Below are 14,295 nucleotides of genomic sequence, written 5' to 3'. Positions count from 1 at the left end.
AATATATCACTTCAAACCCTCTCAGCACATCTAATGTAGTACTATCTGTGTATGTATGGGCGTCGTTGATAAACCGTTGTCAGTCTTCAGATAAAGATGAAGCACCTGACTCTGAGCTCACAGCTTTTATGATCATTATCAGTGTTCACTGGCCTTTATTTCCATTGGAAAATACTTAACCTCTGAACATTCATGTGATGCGGCTTTATCTTTTTGGCAAAGCCTTTTTTTCCTTTTATCTAATAGGAAATTGTAACTGCAATCTGACAGGACATCTATCCGTCATTATAGTGTAAACGAAGATAAATATAAAGTATTAAAGCAATAGCATAAATCATCAATAAAATGTAACCACAAGTTTATAAAAATAACGTTCAGAGTTTGGAATTTGGAAACGTAATCATATCCAAACATATCCTAAACATAAGCTAATGAATCTAGTTTCAGTTTAGACTATAATGTGCTTTCTCCTGGTTGTAGCTGTTGGACAGATGATTGTTAAGCTGATTCTATAAACACCTTTTTAATTCAAAGCAAAATATAAAGTATATTTAATATATTCAAAGAGTTTTAAAAAGGGCTCTCTTCACAACCATAAACTGTTAAACTGTAATAAATCCAAGGCATGTTTTTCATTCACTTCACAATACAGACCAATACACTCAATGTGGAAGTGACAAAAATCAGATTTTACCTGAAAAAGCCTCCTTTAAACTGAAGTACCTAAGTTATATTCTTGACCTTTACTAACACTGCGTATTAATGCCACTGATAAATGTGTTTGAAGCTGGTGCTTTAACGTTGCAAAGAAAAATTGTTTGAAAAAAGCCATTTTAGGCTAAATTATATTTCCAATATCCTTAATGATAAGCAGGATACAAACCTTTCATAACCAAAGTTGTTTTGAATATTGAGCTGGTGCCCAACGTCAGCTGGGATTGGCTCCAGCTGCCCCGTGACCCTGAAAAGGATAAGCAGTTACAGATGTGGATGGATGGATGGATGGATTTTTAATATTACATTTTAAAAATGACTTCTCGAGCTTCGTATCATTTGTATGAATTATTGCATATTTAAGTAGAAATTAAAATAATTTCCATTTTCACTTTTAACATTATTCTTGCTGTAATTGTAATGACCTGACTGAGGTGGAGGTGAACTGTATCTCAGTGACTTTATGAACCAGCAGATAAGGATGGTGCTCCTGACTATGGCTCCATTTTTGCTTTATTGCACGTTAACAACTTTCACATGATCTGGGCTGTTTATGAAATCTGCACACAACCTGCTCACATTGTTTATTTGAGGAAGTATAACAAAAGTAGGGAGGCACGTACTGCTACTGTGGTGGTTCAGATAAATGTACCATGCAGGCTGAGAAAAATGCAGGTGCGTAACATGGGAATATTTACACCTGCAGTCAAACTGACAAGCAGACTGGATGAACTCCTGATCTGCAGCTATATGTGCTTTTGAACAAGGCACTGAGTGAAATGGGACATTATTGCATGTTCAACAAGCGAATCAATCATTTCAAGTTTAGAAAACACTTTAATGCATGCATACAATGAAACCAACTCCTCAAAGTTAAAGAAATGCATTATTTAAGAGGTCGGTATGGCATTTAATGCAAAGATGCCCCACTGCTTTCAAACGTCTTAAAATAAGAACTATTATGTGGAATATTATAAAGAATTTGATCTGAAGGAAATTCTTCTTTGATGTAGGAAAATAATTAGGTGCAACCACTAAAAATGCATTCAGATTAAAGGGCAAACATAATATCTCCATGATATCAGACATGCTCGGTGCTTGAACATAAAAACAGGCATGTGATGCGTTGCACAATCTTATACAATCTGGTCAAATGTCACACCATCTTTTACAAAGGAGGGCTGTAAATTATTTGGTCACATTTTCCGTCATTGGGGTTGTGAAGTCATGTGGTGTGAGTGTGTCTATCTGGGAGCAGGTATGGTGTATATATACAGGTGTGTCGTCCCCTGAGAACAGAGCGCTCACACGTTCCCCTCGTCAGGCTCCTCAACATGAACTTTATCGGTGTGCTGTCCGGCCTCAGCCTGCTGCTGGCTGCGGCTGTTGCCCAGGACCCCAAACACTGCTGTGAGTACGGACACATGCTGACCACAGAAAAATTACATTTTTTATATTGCTGTAATGGTGTGAAGTTGGACTAATTAATTGCATTTACCATCAAATAGTGATGGAATGTAACTAAGTATATTTACACAAGTGCCATACTGTATCTTATTTATTATTTATTTGTATTATTATTTATATTAATATTTTTTTTCTGCAACTTCATACTTCGACATGACATTTTGGAGGCAAATATTGTACTTTTTACTCACCACATTTATTCAATAACTTAAGGTAGTACTTTAAAGGGTGTACACTGCATCAGAGCTGAAGTAGCAAATTGTTAATGTATTTTATCTGTAATTTAATTACAAAGAAAAAGACATGCTGGATCTCAGATCTGACCCATAGTAAACAATACATGTAAACAGATTTACCAGGGGTGCCCAAACTTCTTCCCTTGGAGGGCCAAAACTGAAACTTAACGGTGGGCCACGGACCAAAAGCAAACACCTGCTGTAATGTATTGTATTTAAACATGCAAAATGGTATTAATATCCCAAGTTCCCTAAATGCAACTGACTCCCTGTGTAAAGTTTCACTCTGCCTGGCATGCTCAGATTATGAAACATGATTAATAATGAGGGATTAGAGTATATTATATTATAGTTTGTTTAATTTTTTTTTATCTATAAATGTCTTAAACATTTTGATTTCCTCTTCCACAGCCTCTCCACCACTGATGTCTGGAGGAATGTCTGTGGTGAGTCTGCTCACATGTCTCATTCTGCAGAATCTCTCCTGGATGGACCCATGTCACATGATTCTTGTCTGTCCCTTCACTTTCTGCTCTCTGTCTCGTTCAGATAGCTGGTGACGGACAAATGAGTTCCACAGGAGAAGTCAGCTTTGATGCTTTTGGTCAGAGGATGCGGGTCAGGAACTACGGGATCTCTGGCAATGAGACGTTTGCTGTGGACCGGCTGATGCTTTACAGTCAGGTATATAACTCTGGTTAAAGTTAAGTTTGTGAAAATAGTTTTAAGGATTTGTTTTACTGTACCGTAATGAGTGGGCTTTGTCACAGAGACAGTTCCACCCTCTGTGTCATGTAAATGACAGCTTATCTGACATCATGGTGGAAGTGGTACTGGGGCCCATGAACTGCTGAACTAGGAATTTCTGTGTTCCTGCCTTCACTTTTGCTCCAGCGTCAACATATCTAATCTCTCATTTTGCAACACAGCCAGAGTCCTGTGACCATGAATGTACTAAGACAATGAAGAGTAATAGGTGCAGTGATGGTATACAGCTGAGTACATTTGCTCAAGTACTGTACTTAGATACAATTTTAAAGTACTTAAATTTCACTTGAGTGTTTCCATTTTATGAAATTTTACACTTTTACTCCACTGCTGTTTGGATGCAAATATTGTACTTTTTACTCCACAACATTCATTTGACAGCTTTAGTTAGTAGTTCCTTTGCAGGTTTAGATTATCAAACCAAATAATTAACCATTTAATTATTATGTGTTTTTCTGGATTAAGCTACACTGCATCATATAATGTGGGAGAAACTAGCTCCACCTTTACCAGCTGCAACATTATAGTGATGAGCACATTAATGCACCTCTAATTCTGATCTAGTAATTTTATAGATATTATTCTGATATGTATACTGAATACTTATACTTTTGGCTAGTATATTTAGTTTCTGATACTTATGTTTCTGGTACTTTTACTTTAGTAGGAAAGTTTTCTCCAATATTCAGTAAATGACCTTTTGTTCAACAAACACAATTAAACAAAAAAACACATCCTGAATGAGACAGCACAAAGACAGACAGAGATATGAACAGTAAAAGGACAACATTCATTGTCTTCCTTTGTCCTTTCAGAAAGTCTATTATGAGATCGACTGGAGCAAATTCTCTTGCAAGAAGAAACAACTGAGTGACTCCTTCGTTCCCATGCAAGTTCCCTCTGATGCTAAGCTGATGGGTCAGGTTTTCATGGGCTCCTCTTCCTCCTGGGGAATGGGTGTGCTGGTCAACACCTGGTATGGAGCCCTGCACCCCAATGGTGAGAGAAAACACTGTATCCTAAATGAAGAAATCTGGTTTTAGTTTAACAAGACCTGAAGATAACAATGGAAACTGTCTCCAGGGGACAGTTACAAGTTTGTTTTTGAGTATCTAGCCATGCAGACAGTTTTGGTTTTTGCATTTGCAGTTACGAAACAACTTCCAATTTCAAATTCAGTAATTTTACTGCTGATCTCATTAATCCTTCAACATGTAGTGAGGTGGGCTTGTTTGCTGTTTTGCCAGCATCAATTAAGAGGATATTATTGTTAAATCATTTTATTTATTTATATCATGTTTATATTATATTATTATTAGGGCTGTCTAGTGATTTAAAAATTAATCTAATTAATTACAACATAGCTTTGTGATTAATCAATCGCAATTAATCACATATGCAAATATCTGCCGTAATCGTATCAAAAAATATTTCAAGATGTTCTAACCAGGTCCATCTGGGTGTCTTTTGAAGCCCCACTTCAGTGTGTTTTTGTATTTTTATAATTTTTCCTGACAATGTTTTAAACATTTTTTACAAATAACTTAATTTTGTGTTTTAATTAAACCGTCTAAAATGGAATGGATTGCAGTAGAATATGGGACTTTAATGTGGTTGTTATAATAAAGGCTGGTTTATAGTTGCACGTAGGCTCTACGCAGAGCCGACGCCATAACCTACACAAGTGACGTAGTGAGCGTTTATACATGTGCGCTGGTGTGTCCGCCTTTGCTGGCGGTGGTGAGCAGATTGCCAGCTGACTTTCCCCTTTAAACACACCGACTCACAGCTGTGTCTCTGGTCAGGAGGGACCGGACAGGCAGAGTGTCAGCAGGGAAGGCCGTACATACAAACCCGCTCCATACAAACCCAGCTTGAATGATTTGGTTTCGGCGAGCGTTTGCCACGGGACTGCTCGTTGAGGGGCAGGCTGCCTTTAAATCCTTGTTTAAAAAATGACAATACATTTACCTTGCACCTTGTATTAGTTTCCTCTTTGAGTGTTGAGTAAAGAGACCGTTGTTACCCATGACTGTTGTTTTCTGTAGCTGGTTTAACCTTTCACCATTTTTCTTAAACTGAACAGACTTTGAAGAAGAAGACACCTGATGAATAAGACAAATTTTCTTTGTGTTCAGCATGTTTTACAAGTGAAGGATGTAACTGAATAATAATGTTGTTTTGTACAGCTCAATCACTCTGATTATTGTTAGGCCCTCGTATGTGACTTGTGCTTCACGTCTTCAGGCATGTATACCACTGTCTTCAGTGAGATTGGCTGCATCCCTATGACCTACACTGCCTACACTCCAGCCTCAGGATGGATCACTGTCAGGTGAGAACCTGAGCTGACAAATCAGAAAAACAGCTCATTAATCATCATCACAATTCAAAGTAATACTACTTTTCATATGTCACCTATTAGATGACTAATATGTACAGAAGGTTTAAGAAGTGGTCCAGTAGATTGCCTCAACTAGCAGTCGCGAGTCATGTTAAGTCCACTAAAAGTGCTTGTTTTTGCCACTGACAGGCTCAGATACTTTTTGTTTAGCCAGAAACTGCTGTTATGTTGCCCACGCCAAATCCACCAGACTCCATTTGCAGAAACAATAATTTTATCATTGTAAAACACATTCAAACTCTACAGAAACAAAATAAAACTCACCAGAACATTCTTGGTTCATCTTTCCACTGTCCCAACAATCTCCAACTCTGGTTTGGTTAATTCACCTAGGTAGTTGTGAATGAATCGGGAGAGGTGCGAGAGGGAGGGTCGATATCAGAGAAGCAGTGGGGGAAATCAGCTTATAGAACCAGAATATTTTCATATCCAAACTGGAGAATTAAGGATTTTTTCCAAACCAGGCTTAGTGATTGTTTGAAAGACTAACAAAGATTGTTTGGTTGTGTTGGGGATCTTTTTCATAATGTTGTCACACACTCAGAGGCAGCCACATCGCAGCTTCCAGCTGAAGCAATCTACTGGACCAGTCCCAAAACTTTTTTTTACATATAAGTCATTTACACTCAAAAATAGGCAAACACATGGAACAGGCTTAAAAATACCCAAATTCCCCCATTCACAAATCAGTGTGACAACATGGTACACACTGTGCTGTATGCAGTCTGTTGTTCCTCGTACATGATGTCCCGTTCTTGTTCCATCTGTGTCTTTGTAACTGTGAAACATTAAATCTGTGCAAGCAACAATAACAATAACAACAAACAACCAGTAAACATTTTAAAAGTTCATTTTTGTATTGTGTTTGTATTTCAGCACCTTCAACTGGGTATTGGGCAATTCAAACCCAATGGACTACATACCTCCTTTCTTCTGTGCCAAATCAAAACTGGAGACCAACACACCAGATAACATGTTCACTATTTTAGAGTCTCTGGCCAAGCAGACCAAGAAAGTGGAGTAAACATCTGGAGCATCTCACGCAGATAATCACTGATACTGCTGTCATCGAGCTAAATTTGACCTCGATCATCATGAAATGAAATATTATGTAGATCGACATTAATTCAAAGGTTATTTTAACCTGCTAAGCCACCAGAAAACACAACAAGTCACCGGAATGTGTGCAAAAGTCATTTTAACACACTCTTCATGTCATTCAACCCTGTTCGCGTTGTGGTAATGGGGTTAAACCCACACACCCCATATGTTGGTATAGCATGTTAAAGGAAATCGCAAGCGAATCGAAGCAAATCTAGACTGTAGGAGTGAAAGAGGTGTGAACAAAAGTAACGAATACCTTTAAATAACAAGTGATGTAGCTGCCTCCCTGTCGTGTGTTCTTTCTCTGTCAACCTCTTCAATAAATTCAGTTAAAAGCATTGAATAGTATTGTACTCATTTGGAGTTGGATGTTTGAATGAATGAGTGAATACGACAGCAGGAATACAACACAGAACAGTACAAAGTTTCAAAGAAAATAAATGTTAACAGTGAAATGTGTTTGTTTAATCAATAGTGAGCAGGTTTTTTGTACTGAGACATGTAGCATCATGTTATAATCTAATCAATTATAATCTATCAAAATGTCATTGTGTAAAGAATCAGCCGATGAACAGTATATTGTCCAGTACAGTGGGTTTCCTGAAAGGGCATTAGGAAGTGGTTTGTAATAAAAAAGCAGGTCACAACTTCCTAAATGAAATTGTTTTTGGTATAAAAATGAATGAAATGAGAAAACACCTGGAGGTTCTGAACCTTCTACAAGTTCACATGCCTGAAATTTTGATTTTGGTGTTGAGCTGTGGTTTAAACAGCGTCATGGCATTAAACAACATTCACCCTATTACAAGACACTGTACCATCAACATGAGTCTGAAGCTGTTATTTTAGGGTAGAAAAGTTACATAATGTTACTTTAAAATGGTGGAGCTCATAACATGCAAGAAAAGGTATAAGAGGTATAAGAAAAAAACTCAAATGCCACCTGACGTGATGCATATTATATTTATTTTCCAATATGCATATTAAATCATCATCTCTGTTTTTATTCTTTAGATTCTCTTGGCATCTCAAGGTGGATGGCAAATATTAAACCAAACAACTTCTGAGCAAGGAATACTTCAAATGTTTCAGTGCAAAACAGCTAAAGCCAAGTTAATTCAAATAAGACAAGCCCCCCACCCCCAAATTAAAAAAAAAAAAAAAACATTTTTAAAAAGCCAGTAGTTAACATGTATAAATAAAACAGAATGGATTTTAAGCGAAAAAAGGTGAAGGTTCCCTTGTTTTGCAGCAAAGCATCAACTTACAAATTTTCACCTCATATACATATATGAATATCAACAATGTGTACATTATATTATAATCTTGTTACAATTTCTACAAGAGGTCCATATTAATTAAGTGTTAATAGTTACATGAGGTGAATTTCTGCCCACTTGAAGTTAGGGATTACTCAGAGTTCCTGTGGATTATCCATGTGCACATGACTTCTCCCTTAACAATAATTTATTGGCTAGTTTTCAAAGATTTTAAATTACTGTAAGTCTCAGACACGCTGTCATACACACCTTGTTCACTGTATGCAGGAGCCTTCAGCACCGCATTGGTACGTGTCCACAGGTGCGTTCCCAGCATTGACGCTTGACCTTTGACTTTGACCAGCGAATTCCCAAGCCACAACCAATTTACAGGCCAAAACCAAAGCCTTATGGTACGGTCATACGTACATGCAAGCAAATGACAATCGCCAGGTGAAGCCAAGATGCGTATTTGCTTCGCCACCAGATGCTAACTTGTTTATTTGGCCTTTTGCTTGCATTCATGATTGAAGTGAACAGGTGGTGAATATTTGCCACTGTCGATGTCATGCATGTGGGAGCGTACCCTTACACAATCCACCGCTACCAGGATGCATTGCACCGCTGCTTTCACAGACAACGAATGGGAAGCACAGAAATGACGGATCCTGTGGACACGTACCATGACAGTGTGACCTTGTGTGAGCAGAGTCAAATAACCGCTCTCTTCACGACAGTCACCGCTCACTGATAACTGATTGAACACTGGTGGAAAAGGCATCGTCTTAGTCTCAAACAAAACAGCTGAAACACAATATCTCAAAAACGCAGACACAACGTCATCCACTCACTGAAATCATCTCATTCACCCCAGATTTGCGTTACACATTTTCCTCATCCTCTGTTCGGTTTAATCTACCTACAGCTCATCAAGCTCACTCTACTCTACTGCGGGTGAATTTAAAATAAATTAAGTAACACTTTGCTTACAGGTCCATCTCTTTTTTGTCTATTTACTTTACATTCTTAAAACCACATTTCAAAACGTTCTACAGCATTCATTAGTGTCTCTCTCTTTAAATGCCTCTTAATTCTTATCCATCCTCGCTCTGCTTCCCAGCACTGGTCCTGCTCTGTTCATTTAACATAAACTCTACTTTAGTGTCTACACGAACATCTATACCTCCTACAGCTTCCCCTACCCAACTCCCTACTTGACACCTATAGCTACAGCTCTACTGCTACTATTTCAACAATTCACAGCTTTGCACGTCTGTACCAACAGTCATCCTAACAGAGGCAACATATGCAGACTCATTCGAACAAGCGCACAAAGGAAATTGATGGACCTTTAAATACATCGAAACCTCAATAATGGAGTGCCATGAAGACATACCGACATTTGACAGACACATAAAGATTCAGAAACACAGATGGGACATGAAGTCGGGTACCTTCTGGCTGTTTGAAACTGAGAAACAGGAGAGTGATTGGAAGTTTTAACGTGTCCCTGTTTTCATTGGTTTGCTTACTGGTGGAAGTCCTAGTTTTGGCATGTTTGGGAGTTGGCAGGCAGGGATTCTGGCAATGGGTCAGTTTAGTGTAAAAGTGAATCAAAACAGCAGCTGGGCGGGGCAGACCTTCAAAGATCATTCTTATTTGAGACCACACATTTTTGACGGTGGGGTCAGAATGTGAATAGAATAGAATCCAGTGTGAGAGCGAGGAGGAAGCCACTTGATGCAATTAAGGTTCAACAATTTGAGGATGAACGGTGAGTTCATCAAGAAAGACAAAAAAGTATTTCAGAGTTCCAGAAGTTGCAGGAGCTGAGTGTGGCGTCCACGTCTTTAGCCTTGACAGTTTATGGACCCATAATTTGGCCCTTGTGTTTAAAGTCCCCCTACTCCTCCGTGGCCCTCTGTCAGCAGTCAGAGACTTCAGAGGTGTTGGAGTCACTGGCGAGTTTCCTGCGTTGTCTCACAGATTTCTCCTCATCCTGCAGAGCAGAGGAGAGCGTTTTTATTCACCTGTTCAGTCCAGCTGAAATCCAAAGATTGCTTAGGGTCACCCTCAAGTGCTAAAATGTCAGCTCTGCACACAAGATATAATTTGCACTTGGACAAAAACCTTGATTATCATGACCCCTTTTCCTCTTGTACAACCAATCAGGAGCCAGACGAAATCACAAATAAAATATAATAATTAGAATTATTATTTATAATTATAAGTTGCGCCCACACTTAGGAAAATAATAAAATAATACTACGAGACTCCCTAGTCTGGACTAAGAGACAAACTGTTACTGAGCTCACATCTGCAGCGCATACTCTTTCTGTTTTTGTACTTTTCACAATAAAAGCCCTGAACAATATACAGTGACCGCTTTAAATTGTAAATTTAATTTTGGTCTGCTATGATCTATTGAGGCTAGGGATTACTGTGGCACTAAAAAAGAGTAGCTGTGACTGAATGAAAGCAAGTGATAGAAGAAAAACTGACTCAATTCTATAACGACATTAAAGAAGATAATGTATTCAACACGTATTGGTAATGTCATGTTTTCTGTTATTGGGTGTGCTTACAGTCTGAAAGACACCATTCTGGCCCCACTCTCCAGGGGAATGGTCCTCGGGGTCCTCTGCTTCTTCCTCCTCTTCCTCCCCCTCCTCCTCTCTCACTGTGTCCATCCCGTCTTCCTCATACTCTGTCAGACAGTCCGACTCCTCTGCTGAAAGAAAGATTTAGAGGAGACATTAAAGAGGGGATTTATTGCGTGAGTGACCCACTGGGTTTAGGTAGCACCCATAAAACATCAGGGACATCTCATACTGTATTTCAATAAAACACGGCAGGTGAAAGCTAGGACCCTTTATTTATTACACTGATTAAATCTGACATGATCTTGAAGGGGAACTGTACATCTAGAGGAGGAGACTGCTGCAACAAGAACCGTTTACAGGATGCCTGCAAGCTGTGGCAAAAGTATTTTAACCACAAAAAAAAAAGAAATTAATTCTAAATAATGAACTGGTAAGTGATCCTTCACCTTCTGCAGCTACGTAGCTTTGGACCGGCTCTATCCTGGATACAATCTCTGCAAGGTCAGTGAAGTCAGCTCCTGGACACGTGCAGGACTACGAGACAAGGAATTATTATTATATACTGACATAATAACTTTGATGGTGAACCTACAGTATATGTTGTTATACATCAACCATATTAAATATAATTTATGGTGTGTGTGTGTGTGTGTGTCTGTGTGCGTGCATGCTTGCGTGTGTGTGTGTGTGCTCTTCTCACATCAGTTCTCTTGCTGTCGTTGTAGTCAGCTGACCGATGGTCTTTCAGCATGTTCTCGATAATGTCACCTCGGGCCCAGCCAGTAAACACCAACTTGCCATGCTGGAAGCCCACATCCTGAAGAAGTTTAAATAGAAATGCAAGGTACTAAAAATAAACGTAAGCGCACACTTTGCTTAGCAACTGTGAATGAATTATGATGTATTTTTTTTTATCATTTGTGAACATGACATCCATTTAAAATGTTCAACTTGTGGGATTTTAATATTCACAGTATAACTTGTCTATACAAATCCTCACCATCCTAGTTTTGAGAAGTCTTTTCTGACAACCACCAAATCATTGGTCTGTATCTACAGAGACACTGCCATCCAAGTGCATTTTCTTATTTTCTTATTATTTCACTGTGTTTGGGACGTTTCTGGGTGACGTTTGGGCAGTGGTGTGTAACCCCCCACCAACTAACTTGAGGTTGGGACTCTTTAAAAATGTAGGAACCAGGTTGCACCGCTGTCTCTGTTTTTTTCTTCTGCTCTTGGTCATAAAGAGCTGCAGATCTGTGTGTGTTTGACTGAGGGCGGGGTGGGCTACACACAGACACAGAGCGGAGGGACAAATAGCAGACAGAACTTCAGCTGCATTCACAAAAAATCTGGAGGGCTGTGTGCCAGTGTGGTGCCAACCAATGTTGATTGGTGCTCTAGAACATAATCGCAGTAAGACAATCTAAAATACTACTTTTTTTCTCTGATTCAATACAATACAACTTTATTTTTTATTCAGTTTACACTAAAATTCATTTTGCAATTTTATTAAAGAAACGTTCACACAGGTTAAACATACTGTTACACTCCAGTTGAGCTGTACAAATCCTGCACAGAATAACTTTAAACCAAAAGTTGAGTCAGATCCAACTGAACATGGCTTTGCCTTCGAAATAATTGCACATATAGCGATGCCAGAGTGGGAACACTTAGTGATTAACACTGAACACTATTAACACGACTATAAAACTTTTAAACAGTGCTCTCATGTGCTTCATCTGTGTAATGTTTGAAAACCCTGGAGATACCCGAACAAATACAATCTACAGTCATGATGTTACTCACATAGATCTCATCAAACTTGCCGAAGTCCATGGTCTTGAAGCGGTCGATGGGTGGTCTGATGTACTCACAGTAGGCACTCTTCTTCACCACCTCTAACTGCCGCACACAGGACACGTAGGCCAGTCGAGACTGGATCTCTGCCATGTCTGGTACCTGTGGAGGAGAGTGGACTGAGAACGCTACCAGAAATCACCAACAGAAACATTTCCAGCTCTCTGATACAACATTGATTGAAAGCCTTAAAAACTCAGCTGAGTCACCAATCGTTACCAGCGCCTTGTGCTGCCATTATGTACTGTACCTTTACTTTCTCTGCCCAGGGATTGATCCGTTTCCACAGCAACCACCAGCCAGACAGGCAGTCGCCATAGTTACAGAGGTCGGTCTCATCTTGGCTACCCACATCGATGGCAATGACTGTTCTGGCGCCCATGTTCCTCGCAATGTCCGCTGTTTGACGTGTAACGTGTACACCATCATTCACACACAGACGTACAAACACAGCACGACAAAATCCCGCAGCAGAGATGGTAAGACAATAAATCCTGTGTTATTCAGCTTGTTTCAAAATAATATCGATTTCTTTAAACCTTCATTTTAGGAGCCACAAGGTTGAAACAGACTTACACCACAAAAATATCTGTTTTTTTGGACCTGTCAGACAGAGCATTTTTGGCCAATTAGTGACAAAAATCACTCAAATTAAATAATAAAAGAAATAATAAAAGAAAAATGGTTACTTTCCTGGCCAACGAGCACAGGGCCCAAGGTCCTGATCTTTCTCATTGGCTTGCTAGTGTTAAAAAAACATTGGGGAGGGTGAGCATTTTTGTGGTGTGAGCCTATTCAAAGACAGAAACAAGACGATATCCCAACAAGCCCAAAGGACTGATCCAGTGTGCCAAAAACAACTATAAATGCAGCTGATGGACCACAAACTCTTTAGGGACACAGCAGAATAACCAAATTCAGAAATAAAAAGGATTTTGATTTTCCAAGGCTCACTTTAGCTGGATCAATCTTTGGGCCTAGAAAATACCATATTTCACAAACCTCATTGCTTGGGAATAAGTATCACTTGGGAGATGATGGATCTTGATTCCCATACAGTGTACAAACAGCTCAGTCCAGAGCTTTGTGAAATATGGCTGTGTTTCATCAGTAGAGTTCATTTATGGAACTACACCACAGAGACAGATTCGGGGGAGTTTTCATCTGCAAATTCTAAAAACATTGGTGCATTTTTAAAATGCTTCCAGGTAATGAGGATGTATTTAATGGTCCACAGACAAAAAAACAAAAAACAGCCCCTCCCATCATTCTAAACAGACTCCATTTATTTTTCTTCTGATCAAAATGGAAGCAAAGACAGTTTTTTAAATAAAGCTTCAGTACAATGAGCATAAAATGCAAGGCTGGGCAATATGGTTGTGACTATTATCACAATATGAAGAAATACATTTTCTGATATCAATTATGCAAAACATAAGGCTGAAGTCCTCATAGTTGCAAATTAGTTTAGCTGATGCCAGAATGATTAATGTGACATGATCATATCACCACTGTTTGAGTCTGTTGAAAGTAAATAAACAATCATATTGAATTGACGCCCAGCCCGACAGAAAAGTGCTCATTTAAACATGAAGGGAACCAGACTTGAATATCAAAGCAGACTGGTGTCTTATGGCATTTAAAAAATATGGAAAATCACACTTTGGTTTTAATTTCAGGAAGTTGTTGATACTAGAGGTAATCCCTCCTTCATTTTTAATCCTACACCTTTGTGACACCAGGCTGTTCGACAGAGAAACACCACATTCCCCTTCACAATGTGGTATTTCTTAGTTGAGGTGAAACCTTTTCATCATACACATCAATCCACTCTCAATACAAATATAAATTCTGACTTTTCCCCATCTAGTGATATAGAA

At 38.9% G+C, this 14,295-nt stretch overlaps 2 protein-coding genes across 5 annotated transcripts in view; one reads left to right on the top strand and one right to left on the bottom strand.

Moving 5' to 3' along the window:
* Positions 1 to 2,016: 2,016 nt before the first annotated feature.
* LOC141000415 (ependymin-like) lies at positions 2,017 to 7,031 on the top strand. The gene is made up of 6 exons (XM_073471148.1): positions 2,017 to 2,124; positions 2,829 to 2,863; positions 2,967 to 3,101; positions 4,001 to 4,184; positions 5,433 to 5,520; positions 6,466 to 7,031. Exons 1-6 carry the CDS (start codon positions 2,049 to 2,051, stop codon positions 6,611 to 6,613), a joined length of 666 nt encoding a protein of 221 aa, XP_073327249.1. The 5' UTR covers positions 2,017 to 2,048; the 3' UTR covers positions 6,614 to 7,031.
* Positions 7,032 to 7,642: 611 nt separating this feature from the next.
* The window catches only part of pnpla6 (patatin-like phospholipase domain containing 6), a 33,776-nt gene continuing 27,123 nt past the window's right edge, over positions 7,643 to 14,295 (bottom strand). For 2 of the 4 annotated variants that reach the window (XM_073471113.1, XM_073471129.1), the window contains 6 exons: positions 12,666 to 12,814; positions 12,365 to 12,517; positions 11,256 to 11,372; positions 11,002 to 11,089; positions 10,538 to 10,683; positions 7,643 to 9,951 (listed from right to left, as the gene is read on the bottom strand). In XM_073471113.1, coding sequence (XP_073327214.1) covers positions 9,877 to 9,951; positions 10,538 to 10,683; positions 11,002 to 11,089; positions 11,256 to 11,372; positions 12,365 to 12,517; positions 12,666 to 12,814 — 728 coding nt within the window. In that variant the 3' untranslated portion in view covers positions 7,643 to 9,876. The remainder of the gene's footprint in view (positions 9,952 to 10,537; positions 10,684 to 11,001; positions 11,090 to 11,255; positions 11,373 to 12,364; positions 12,518 to 12,665; positions 12,815 to 14,295) is intronic. The other 2 variants (XM_073471121.1, XM_073471136.1) reach the window with 1 other exon arrangement.

Source organism: Pagrus major, chromosome 1 (genome assembly GCF_040436345.1).
Source record: "Pagrus major chromosome 1, Pma_NU_1.0".
Taxonomy (NCBI): domain Eukaryota; kingdom Metazoa; phylum Chordata; class Actinopteri; order Spariformes; family Sparidae; genus Pagrus; species Pagrus major.
This window is presented reverse-complemented; position numbering and strand designations above follow the sequence as displayed.